This window comes from Apodemus sylvaticus, chromosome 22 (genome assembly GCF_947179515.1).
Source record: "Apodemus sylvaticus chromosome 22, mApoSyl1.1, whole genome shotgun sequence".
Taxonomy (NCBI): domain Eukaryota; kingdom Metazoa; phylum Chordata; class Mammalia; order Rodentia; family Muridae; genus Apodemus; species Apodemus sylvaticus.
In genome coordinates this window covers 1,625,049-1,637,865 of record NC_067493.1, presented here as the reverse complement: position 1 = coordinate 1,637,865, position 12,817 = coordinate 1,625,049, and the positions used below count along the sequence as shown (strand labels likewise).

At 44.1% G+C, this 12,817-nt stretch overlaps 1 protein-coding gene across 1 annotated transcript in view; it reads right to left on the bottom strand.

Moving 5' to 3' along the window:
- LOC127673192 (zinc finger protein 709-like) overlaps window positions 1–12,817 on the bottom strand; it is a gene marked incomplete at its 5' end in the record, with an annotated part of 62,314 nt that overhangs the window by 2,520 nt on the left and 46,977 nt on the right. Inside the window, one exon of the mRNA XM_052168801.1 lies at window positions 4,649–5,251. Within this exon, the coding sequence (XP_052024761.1) occupies window positions 4,649–5,251 (603 nt within the window). The remainder of the gene's footprint in view (window positions 1–4,648; window positions 5,252–12,817) is intronic.

The following is a 12,817-nucleotide window of genomic DNA, read 5'->3' as shown; positions in this document are numbered from 1 at the left end:
CGCAGCCTATGGGAGGCGTGCTCTGAGCCGCAGGGTGTCTGGCTGGGTTTGAGTGGAGTGCGTGTTGTCGGGTGTGTACGCACTCAGAGAGTGACATGTTTTGTTTTAGAGAAAATGAGGTTGAGGTCTGGGCTTGCAGTTTTCCACTTGTCTTAATCCTGGGAGAATCAAAACAGCTTTGTTTAAAAATTGGACGTGGAGATGGCAGGGACCCGGGTGAGGAGGAGCTCTTTGGTCTCTCAGGAAGGCAATTAAGTTTGCAGCCAGCCTGTGGACTTGTGTGGCTATTATGCATGTATGTATGCATGCATGCATGCAGCACGTGGAACTCCTGGTTAACGAGGCAGAGGACTTACCACATAAACCGTGACACGCGTCACTAAATAGACAGTCGATTGTCACTGGGTCTCACTGGTTTGCTGCAGAGGATAGTTGGGAGTCGGGGAGGGGGAAGTGCCAGGCTGGGAGGGGCAGAATAATAATACAGGGCAGTCCATCGAGGGAGGACTGTGGTGAAGGGGCTGGGGTGCGGATAGATTCAGGAAAGGGGCTCTGTGTACTTGCAGGGGTGGGGGTTGGCAAGCTTGGAGATTGGTGGAGACAAGTGCTGTTTGCATAGAGAAGGAGTCTGCTGGCCGGGAAGGTGGTGTCCTTACTCCCGGGTGCCTCAAGTGCTCCTCAGAGCACAGCGGTGTGGGTTTGGGAAGACAGCACTGGGCAGCAGAGGCAGGGGTATGACAAAGGACGCTTCAGCAGACACAAGCTTAGAGCAGACACCAAAACGAAGTTTCTAAGACAGTAACGGCCTCTGTTTCCTCCTCCTCCTCTGTCTGTTGTTGTAGACATAAAACAGATATTCAGAATGACATATATTATAGAAATGGAAAATCTCCCCCACGTCTGCCCTTCAGGGATGATGGTCATTCATCCTTTGGTTTGTGCTCTTTCCAGATGAAAAGGTATTTTTCCATGTTTGTTTATTGATGGTGTGCATACGTGTCAGAGGGTGCATGTATGAGGTTCAGAGGGCAATTTTTTGGGAGTCAGTGTCTCCTACCATGTGAGTCCTGGGATGAAACTTAGGGTTTTTAGGCTTGGGAGTGAGTACTGTTACCCACTGAGCCATCTCCGTGACACTTTCCAGATATTTTTATGGTAAGCTGGCATCCGGCCATCGCCCTGCTCGACTTTCTCCTTCCACAGGTGGACTGCTCATTCACTCCCTCTTCAGCCATCTTTGCACAGCAGCACGACCCCATTCCTCTCGGTGGCTGCGCAGACTAGCTGAGTGGCTTTTGTGTCAGTTTTCTAAGCAGCAGAACGCCGGCTCCAAGACTCCGTGGGTTCAGGTCGCTGCTGTCCACCTTGTCTCTGCACTGTGGGTTGGCTCTGTCTTCTCAGCTCGGCTGCCTGTGCCCATGCCAAAGCTTTAACACGGTGGCCGTGCACTGGTCACTCTTCAGATCCTGGAGGGTCCTGGGGAGCCTGGCTCGCATGGGGGGCGGTTGACGCTGGCTCTCAGGGGGTCCCCTACAATATGCTTGCTCACTATGAAGGAAGCGAGGAGTCTCTCAGTGGAAATCTGTTAAGTGGCACTGAGATTTGGGCTCTGGATGCTCCCAACACAAAATCCAGCTACTGCTGGGCAAGGGAAGACTCTGCTATCTACTATGGTAAAGACGCTGTTCTAGGGTGGGACAGAGGTTGTGTTTCTTGGTGACACGACTGGCCAGGCTACATTCAGGGGTGTGTGCCCAGGGATGGAACTATATAGGAGCACAGTTCGTCCCTGTATACAGGGACCAGGGATCAGACTGCACAGACTGCTGGGCAGCAGCGGAACAGCCCCCTTCTCTGCCTACGATGTTGTTCCTCCTAGGTGGGTCACTCAGGGTCATCGCTAAGAAGTGGATTCTGTTCCCGTGCTGCTTCCAGGCGCTGTCTTGGGTAGATTTGGTGTGTGTGCTCCGTGTGTGGGGAGGGGGTGTGCAGATTGTCTCACAGAGTCCTGGGTTGTGTAATAGATAGTGTCTGTTGTCCTCAGGCTCCTAACACTGCCCCCATACCCCCTTCAGCCTGTTTGCCCTTTGAAAGTAGCCAAGAGCTTAGCTTCAGGACACCCGCTGCTGTTTCTTATTGTCTCTTTGACAACTGTCAGTCTGGGTGACAGGCCTTTAACCAAGCCAGATGGGCACCCCAGGCCCAGGTCTGCTGGGATTGCATCCGGTCCTTTGTTCAACAAATCTGTCCTAGGTTCCAGGCTTTCTCTTGTCGCCCCAGCTGTGGCAGAGGAGGACCCGGCCCTTCTGACTCACAGATTTCACTTTCCCAAATTTCTCAGGCAACTCACCATTGGACTCGCATTTTGACTTCGCACAAGGTGTTCTTTTTAATGGTTTTCTCGTGCCGAGCCTCAGGCCTCCATAGCTCTTCTCTCCCTGGGAAATGTCATCTGTGGCTGGGAGGCAGGAGGAAGCAGGGAGGAGTCAGCAGCAGGGCACTAATGAATCCCGCTCCCAGTTTTGAGGTTGCTCTCTCCTAGCTGAGGTGAAGCTCTGCAGGGCTCTGGACAGCTTATCCATTATCAAATTCACCTCTCCCCGGGGCATGGCTGGCCCCAGGCGGGCCACACCCCCAGAGCTCAGCCCTGCTCTCCTGCCTTCTGGCCTGTGTGCATTCTTCAAAGAAAAACAAAGGCTGAGTGGGCCTTTGCACTCGCTTTTCTTTTCTCCCAGCTTCCTGGCAGCATCTTTTGTTAAAGAAATGTTTTGCAGCCAAGAGGTTCACTGTGAAAGCATCCTGCACCCCAGGTATAAACTCGCAGCAGCCTCCTTGGAAAGCTCAGCAAGGGGACTTGGTGAAGGCTGCAATTTGGGAGGGAGTGTAGCCTAGTGCACCTGGGTGAGTTAGGGACACCCCATGGTTCTGTGGTGACACTGGGGGTGCCTGGCCAGCTTATGGGCTCCATACATCCCAGCGCTAAGTGCAGATGGGCATGCGCACAGCTGACTCTGCACTCCTTTGAGCACTCTGGCATTCGGGGCAAGGCCATAAAACCTCAGCCAGGCATCTGGAAAGGCTGGGCAGAGGTTCTCAGCCTGCTGTGCTGGGTGTTTGGTACTTTGAAGCAAATGGGAAGTCAGCTTCCCGTAGAAGATCCAGAAGGCTCTCTCTGATACCTGACTCCCTGGTTGCCATCTTATTCCTCCTTCCCCGGGCCCCATTACTGGGTCTCCGTGGCTGGGAGGAGGGATGAAGCTTTAGGATGCTCTGGGGCCACAGGTTCAAGGAAGCAGCAGATAATGACTAGACAGTCCAATTCCTCAAGCACTGAAACAACTCGGGCTAGGTGCTCTGAGCAAAAGGAGAGCTGTAGTTATGCTAGGGTTAGGTGCCTGGGTTTCGACATTCTCTGCTTGTTTTATCCAGATCTCTGGTTTCCTGCCGGGATGGTCCTATAACACCGTGTGGTACCCAGGAGTGGGCTGTGGGCCGTGATGACAGCTCACCACGTAGAGTAGGAATCAGTGCGGAAGCAGCCAGTACCCTCTGTGTAGCACTCAGATGAGAAGGCCCATCTTTGGGAGAGCTGGGTTTCCATAGTTACACCAAAATTGGGCATAGAACAAGTATTACCCTCCACCCCATGCGCTGGTTATCCCCGAGTCACAGTGGTTCACATCCTAGCAGAAAAGGATTATCCTTGCTTGAGGATGCTCACTGGCCCATGCCTTGGGCCATGGGGAAGGTGACAGTCTCAGGTAACACTTCTGGAATACAGATGTGGCCAAGAGGGAGTTCACAAATGGGGAGGCAGGCCTCCCTGCCACCATGCCCAGGGCTGGATGAACGTGTGGGTGCCCTGTCCCTTCTCTTGTAGAACACTGCAGTCTGCGACAGGTCAGGTGTGACGGTCTTTCTGTCTGAGGAGCTCACATGTTGACGTGCAGAACAACCCTGTGCACATGCAGGGCTGGTGAGGTCGTCGGTATTGTCTTCTCCCCGGCGAATTCTTTTAGGCTTACTGGCTTTGGGAAACATTCATCGCAGGGCACACGGGTCAAGAAAGGGAGTCGCAGAATTGGCTTCAGCCCTGGGGGACTGTAACACGTTTGATTATTTTTTTTTAGGACCTACACTGCAGCTGGCCCTGGTGGTGCTGTGTGCATCAGAAGAGGGGCGTGGGGCCCCTCTGTCTGTGTGTGGGGGAAGGGAGCAGGGACTCTAGTCAGGGAAGGTGACAGTGACTCTGGGCTAACGTGACTTCTCCTTTAGGAGCAGGTGCTCCCGAGCCTGGTGCGCTGAGTTTGACTCTAGCCCTTGGCCGGAAGGAGGAAGCAGAATGGAAAGGCAGAGTTGTTTAGCTTACCATGAAAGCTGTGTTTTACTTTCAAGAGAAGTGTTGAGAGAGTCAACTGCAGAAGGTGAACGTGCCTCCAGGCTGTCTGACCGCACCCTGGGGCGGCTGTGGTGGGGCGGGTAGCGGAATCCCCCCCAGAAGAGCCACACCCACAGGAGACCTCACTAAGTGTTTGTTGATGAAGATAGGAAGAAAATAGTAACAAATTTGCAAAGAAATACAGCGGGGCCAGCTGTGGTCTGAGGGCCTTGTAGACCGATTACATTAATAAGTTTTCTCTCCAGTGTGTGTTCTTTTATGATACTGGACATAACTGGGTCTTGCAAAGGCTTTACCACATTGATTACATTCATAAGGTTTCTCTCCAGTATGCGTTCTTTTATGATATTGGAGAGAACTGCAATGTGCAAAGGCTTTACCACATTGATGGCACTCATAAGGTTTCTCTCCAGTATGTGTTCTTTTATGTCTTTGGAGATCACTGTGACATGCAAAGGCTTTACCACATTGATTACATTCATAAGGTTTCTCTCCAGTATGTATTATTTTATGCATTTGGAGAGCAATGTGCTGTGCAAAGGCTTTACCACATTGACTACATTCATAAGGTTTCTCTCCAGTATGTGTTCTTTTATGTATTTGGAGAGCAATGTGCTGTGCAAAGGCTTTACCACATTGATTACATTCATGAGGTTTCTCTCCAGTATGTGTTCTTTTATGAATTTGGAGATGACTGCGCTGTGCAAAGGCTTTACCACATTGATCGCATTCATAAGGTTTCTCTCCTGTATGTGTCATTTTATGTCTTTGGAGATGACTGGGTCTTGCAAAGGCTTTACCACATTGATTACATTCATGAGGTTTCTCTCCAGTATGTGTTGTTTTATGATACTGGAGAATACTGCATCTTGTAAAAGCTTTACCACATATATTACACTCGTAGGGTTTCACTCCAGTATATCTTCTTACATGCCTGCAATGATAAATAGCACATGTGAAATCATTACCACATTCATTACTCTGATCAATCATGTAATTAATATGAATTATGTTTACAATTTGTCTAATAGTAAAGAAGCAGAAGATCTTACAGATTTAGCACTTTATATGTTCATGCTTTTCTCCCTCATCATGAGTTGTTCGAGACACCTGTGATGGTTATTACATGGCTCATATTTATAACCCCCTCTTTTTACATGATGTATTTTAGCTATCTGAATAAAGTTAGAAAAACTCTGATCTGTATAACACTGAGTGTATTCATATTTTTCCTCTAGTGTGAATTACAACACATGTGACTGGGAACCAGGACACACAGAAAAATTTCCAAATTCCTAGTAGCCATAAAGATTTTTTTACACTATTGAGTTTTGGGATATTCCCTGTAAAGCTACAAACCCAACTAATTACAAATGTCTTTCATATTCCTAATTTCTTTCAAAGGCAGAATACTACATATCTTCTTGTTTTAGAACAAAAATTTTATGTTTCTTCTTTACATATCCCAATGATCACATGATTATTAGCCATTGTGAGACATGATATACCTAATAAAAAGAATGATAAATTAAAGGATTATGGATTACATTCACACTGTTTGAATTTTTGTTTCTCATAACATGTGCAAGATGGACTAATGTTTCTCCTCAACAATATTCTTGATTCTCATAAAATTCCCTCTCACCAAGCTGAACCAAATTAATACAAGAATATGAGTATTACCAAATTTTCTGTGGATGATTTTCTTATTAAAATGTTTTGGATATAAATTTATCACTATTCAATGTGCAGTTTCTAAATACTATGAGACGCTACATATTGGCAGGTCCACAGCATAGCTCTAAAGAAGCTACTTATCAAATGGATACCCAAATCAGGTATCGGACCTTGAGGTACATTGTTTTGTAAGAATATTATAATCATAGCTACAGTTAAAAGACTGTTATTTTACACTCTTGTTTTTTTGCTGGAGATTCCATAAGATATTAAAATTTCCTCAGAGACAAATTGGTATCAGCTTGCACATGAAAATTACCTTTCATGTCTTCTAATACTTTGAAAATGTTCTTCAAGATGATGGTCTTCCCAATTATAGCCTAAAATACAGTACCAGAAATGAATGATATACTATTGGAAATTAGGAAATAATCAAGGTACAGTGGATTTTCACTGCACCAAGAAAGTTACAGTGAAAATTTAGTGAAACTGAATTATTCAGCTCAATCTTCACTATTCACAATTAAAATGATAGATCATCAATAACCAATAAACATTTGTTTCCTTTAGATAAAATAATAGTCTTACCTATAGCGTTGAGGTTCAGGTAGGTTTCCAACATCACATCTTTGTAGCGATTCTTCTGGGAAGGATCCAGTAAATTCCACTCTTCCTCAGTGAAGTTCACATGCACATCATCAAAAGTCACTGCCTCCTAAATATCCCATACATGTGTACAACAGAAAGCATGATACTAACATCAATGTAAAGAAAGCACATGTTTCCTCGAAAACATATTCATATAATTTTGGTACTTGCTTTACTTATATTCTGACTCAGAATTTTCAATCACTGTGTCATTTTAGATGGAGCTTGAATTATAAAATTCATGTGTTACTTTTGAACAATTTAAATAGCATACAGCCTTGCCCAAGAAATGCCAATTGAGAGAAATGCACAGGAAACATCCACAATACTGTTGTTCACACATCTGAAAAATTGTATGAACAATTGCTAACTACAAGTCTGATGGGCAAACTGGGTGTATTTGCTCATGTCCTTTATCATAGAGGTACAGGCAGGTGTATGTCATACAGCTGGATGCCGGCATGGCCTATGTAATGTGTTCTAAGTGAACAAAAGTTTTATTTTAAGACCCACAATTGCTACATAAATCAACCAAGGAAACAAAAAATGATAGAGAACTTACAGTTCTTTACTAAAACTTCCCACAAAGAATTATACATTCACTTCAGTTCCATATTCATCTTGTAGAAACTTCAAGTGCAACATTTTAAACTTTAACATTAATAAAATTTTACTGAAAGGCAATGCATGCTTAAACAGTTACAAATAAAAAGATGAAAATATAGTAATAAAGATGTTGATCATAAATAAGCAATGTAGGGCAGGAGTGAGAACTCAGCAGTGGAAAGCTCTAGCTGGTCTTGCACATTGTGTTTGTCAATTTCTCACATACACATGGGGACCAACAACTCCTCATTACTTTAATATCAAGAGTTTTGAGGCCATCTTATGATAACAGTAAAGAAGAGACATGATATTCATATTCATGTACATAGGCAAAATGCTATTTACCCAAACATTTCAGAACATTCACTAGTGTGAGGAAGTACATCATACACCTGGAATCTAAGGACTCTGAAGTCTCAGGTAGTAATGAACACATAACAACTTGAGAAATAGAATTTAACCTATCTATTTGGACAAATTTAAAAGTGAACCATGAGGACTCATGGTTGCACAAAAGCATATCCCTATTGTACAAAACTGTGTCAGGTGACATATGGGGTTCCTATACCGACTATCAGGACAGGAAGATATTCACAGAGAGATTTTGTCTTAAAAGACCAAAACAAAGCAATACAATTTAAAAAAATATTAAACCACCGGGCTTGCAAAATAGCTTAGCATTAAATGTAAATGGGGCTAAATCATCTTATGTGATTTAGGGAGAGAGTCAAAATATTGACTGTATGGGAGCATGAGAAGAAACTTGAAGAATTTAGTTTCAACTACGGCACAGTAGACACACAGAACAAAATCTGTCCCATCTAAAAGAAAAACAGGGCACACCTGTAGCACAGATTGGGAGAATGCCCAATGAACACTCGCCCAACAGGAGACTCACCTTATGGGCAATCTCCAATCCTTAACATTATTATGGATACAATGTTATGCTCCCAGACAGGAGACTTTCATAATTGTCCAATGAGAGGCTTCACCCAGCAGCTGACTGAAATAGATGCAGAGAACCACAGTGAAACACGGGATAGACCTTGGAGATGCTTAAGGGAGATTTGGGGAAATATTGAATGCCCTGAAGATGGTAGGAAATCCACAAGTAGTCTGGCAGACTCAATGAATCTTTAACCTTGGAGACACTGAGAGACTGAGCCACCAAACAAATAGCAGACACAGGCTGGACTAAGGCCCCTGGCACATAAGTAGCAGAAGTTCAGGTTAGTCTTCATGAGGGTCCTCCAACAACTGGAACAGGCAGTGTCCCTAAAGCTGCTGCCTATCTTTGGTATCTGTTCTTTTAACTGTACTCCAATGTCTGGCCTCAGTGGGAGAGGATGCATTTAACCCAGCAGACAATTGAAACCCCACGTTGTGAGGATACCCAGGGGACCCAATGAACTGCATTCTGACCATGGATGCTATAGGCTCATGTTTATCCTGTGATGAAAATGCATTCAGTCTTCAATGATCCTAATACTCTGCAGGAGCTCCTACACAGTTCAACTGTCTAAAGTGTCTTCTGACATTCAAGGCAATATCTAGAAAGTCGAATCTTTTAAAATCAGAAAGCAAGTCCTATCGTTCAAATATAAAAATGGTACAGAATACCCCTTCCTCTTCCAGTAGACAGGAGTGTACACTCCTTTTTCATCCACATGCCATGCCTGGCAGGAGAAAAGTTAGGCTTTCCATAAGATTCACCACACTATTTATTATCCCACATGCAATTTACACAGCTCTACCTAACACTGTACAAAACCCAGAGACAGCATAACCTCTCTCCTGACTAAGTCTCCTGGTGGATTGTTAAGATCATAATTTCCTGCCTGAGACTTCTGCCAGCTTTCAACATGAGCAAGCAATCCCTCTTGAACATACCCACCAAACAGGTCATTAAAATGGGAAAAATGCAGTCAATATTCTCTGAAAATACAGACAGCAAACAATACCTTGGGAATAAAATTACCACCAAAACAAGACAAATGCAGAGACAAGTATCTAGACATATTATCACCACAAACCCAGATACTTAGATATCAGCATAGGAATATAATTAGCATAAGCCAGGAAAATATGTCAACAAGAAATCCAAGGTGTCCTGTCACAGCAGGTCCTCAAAAATTAAAACATGCAAGAGTTCTGGTACAAAAGAAGTTGTTTTGTGGAAAGGAGAGGAGTGAGAACCTGGGGAAGGGATAGGGGTGCACAAGAGGACCTGTGGACTGGAACACATATAGGGAGCAGAGAGCCTGGGATGAGAGTAGTGAAAGACTATAGCGGGGGCTTGTGTAGAGAACAGAAACAAGAAACAAATATAGAGAGCAGCTGAAGCTAGTGCTCCATGTATATAAAGCACAGCTGACAACAGCAGCAGCTGATGGAGGCAGGTAATGACTTAAGCAGGTGCTCAGTCCCTGAGAGCAGGCCATTGAAATTGCCTGCACGTTGACAACTACAGAGGAAAGGTTCACACACACTGAACAAGAAAGTAAGATAAATAGAATAAATGGACTTATTGGTCAAAAAATAATTTCTGTATAAAATTTTACTGGCACTAAATAAGGAGGAACACCGCAATGTATCAAAAGCAAAGACTTCAATTGACTGTAATAAAAGAATATCAGCTCAAAGGTCAAGAAAATAGTTTTAATGTAATCTTACATGAATAATTTATAAACTAAAGATAAAGATTCCTATTAAGGTACATGAAGCATCCAAAATACCAAATAGAGTGAAACAAAAAAAAAGTTTCCTTGCCACAAAATATCCAAAACACTATACATGTAAAGAAATATGAAAACTGCATTAAAAAATGAAACAAAAACAAATCATAGGTTAAAATAGACCTATTAGTTTCATACCTGCCCTCTCAATGTGTAGTGTAAAACACAAAATGTTTTGGACATATCCTTCAGAATCAAGAAAACCATCCATGATGCTTCTACAAGCAAACCAATGGTACAAATGATGTGGGAAGGTTCAGCCTTGATAGTAATGTTATTCAGAGGTCACCATCTTATTTAGCAAGTAAGAAGCATCACTAGAAACCGCACAGGTAGTCACATCTAGCTGATGTTTCCCATCCAACCACTGATAGGAGCCTGCAACTCAGCACCCTCTGATCAGCCACCTGTTCCTCCCCATTGTGGGACGATATACTGTGCTTACCATGTTCAGATTTCAGGGCTTCCCCGAGGTCAACTCACAGCACAACACAGAACAGCAGAGCTCAGATCAGGAAACAGTGAACTATCTTGGTCTGCAAAGCCACAGGGAACTTGAAGAAAGGTACCCGGAAGATCCCGCCTCTTTCTTTGAATGGCAGGTCTGGCTTGAGTTCTGGATTGGTCAGTAAGCCTTACCACTCCTTAGAGTTAAATTGTGCCTCTAGTCCAGGGTGAAATTTTTTACAGATCTTAGGAGTGGATTGCACTCACTTAGCATTTGTGCCCTGCCTTGCAAGAGGACTTTCAAACCAAGCAGCCCTATGGAAGGACCCCACTATTCCACCTCAGGCTATTCAGCTGCCTGCTACTCTCCTTGTTAGCAATGACCCTGCACTTGACAGGACCTAAATTCAGACCTTGCTTGAACTTTCCTCAGAGCACTTGCCTTCCCCTTCATGTAATCAAGGTTAATAAGTTGCATAGCCCATTCCTCAGGTGCACTGAAGATATCAGTCTGACTCACAAGAGGAAGGGTGCCCAGGCTATTAACTTAAGTAATGACTTTAGGAAACAAGAGTTTTCTTTTCTGTCTTCATGCTGGGCTCAGGGAAATTGCAGCTCCCTTTCACTGGAAGATAAGTCCTTGATTTTGAAGTTTCCCTTGGCCTTGGCAGACAGCCATTATTAGAAGAAGAGGACAACTGTCTCTGAGACATTATAATAAATCTTCTTTCTACATACACAGAAAAATTCACCCTCTCTATGAGATATTTTGATCTAGAGAATCTGTGCTAACACAACTGTGGGTTTTTTCCCCACCTTGCCATTAAGAAAGATGTGCTGACTATAAGTAGTGTTCCACAGTGTTTGTCATCTGTTTCCTGGTTTTCTCCCGGGTTTTATTCATATGAATAATATAGTAGAAGGGAATTGTATGAAGCCACATAGCAAACACGTGTTTCCTAAAATCCCTCTTTAATGTTAAGAGCCTGGGCTCTTAACTGGGCTTCTTCTTTTGATGAGCCAGCTTTATTCCTCCAGTGCAAGTCAAGTAACAGGTTATCCCCCTAGATGTCAGAAAGAAGAAGGGAAGATGCTGTGCGGAATTCTCAAACGAGCTATGAAGTCAGGTCATGATGAGTGCAGGGTAACTGCCCACAAAGGGGAAGAGAAAGCAGCTGAACAACCCCTCACAGCCTCAGTTGCAATGGTGTGTCCTCCTCCATGGCTGGGTGGGAGTGCAGATGGATGACATTCTTGGAGGACAGGCACAAATGCTATGGGTGTGCAAACCTGAACTGACATATGTGAAAGTTCTGGAATAGGACTGGAAGCACATTCTAACCTTGAGGAGGAGTAAGACACCAGGCAAAACTGCCAGTCAGACTAAGAGGCAATTTCTTCCTGGTGACATGTTAAAGTTGTTTTTTGGCTTAACAGGTTTGAATGGTTCTCTGTGTCCTGCTTTGAGTGCTGCACTTGAGTGCTGTGTGGTGACTTCAAGTAAGTTTTGGTTTTGAGACATATTGAGCACAAGTTCTCTGCCAATATTGAGGAGAATGTGGAGGAGTAGTGGATCTGGGGTGGTGGGTCCTCCCTGGTGCTGGATGGGAAGCATCAGTCACATGTAGCCAGATGTGGCCACCTGTGAGGTCCCTTGTGGTGCTCCTCATTTGTTACATCAGGTGGTGACCTCTGAATAACTTCACTACGAGGGCTGAATCTGCTCAAAACATTTGGACCAGGGGCTCACTTTTTTAAATGTCATGGGCAGGATGCCAAACATGGAAAACCCTAGTATCTTTTGATTCTTATACAAGTCCTGCCCTCAGCATTTGCCACTTATGTGTAAGATCCACCTGCAGTTAATTTTGTAGAGTTGTTAAAAGGCATCTCATATATTGGGGAGCACTACCATATTAACCTGTGTAGAAGAGTAGAATTTATAATTAAAGGACTTACCAAGCTTAGGAAATAGTTACAGTAAGTAGCATTTATTTGATAGAGGCCTGCCTCAAAAACACCCCACAGATGAGTAGTGTGCTAAGCCATCTGGCTAGAGACTAGGATGCTAGGATTCACATATTTGTTCACCACGTTTGTCGAGATATATGACTGCAAACCATAACAGGTGAGGCAACTGTAATGTACAACACACATGTCCATTTTCTTGGCACATACCCATAGCAAATATCAGAACAGTAATAAGCATTTCCCTGGGTCCTTACTGCATCATAACCAACATTAAGGCCTGGTGTGCCTCAAGTGCCATTTTCTAATTGAGAAAAGCACAGTTCTGCCTCAGTTG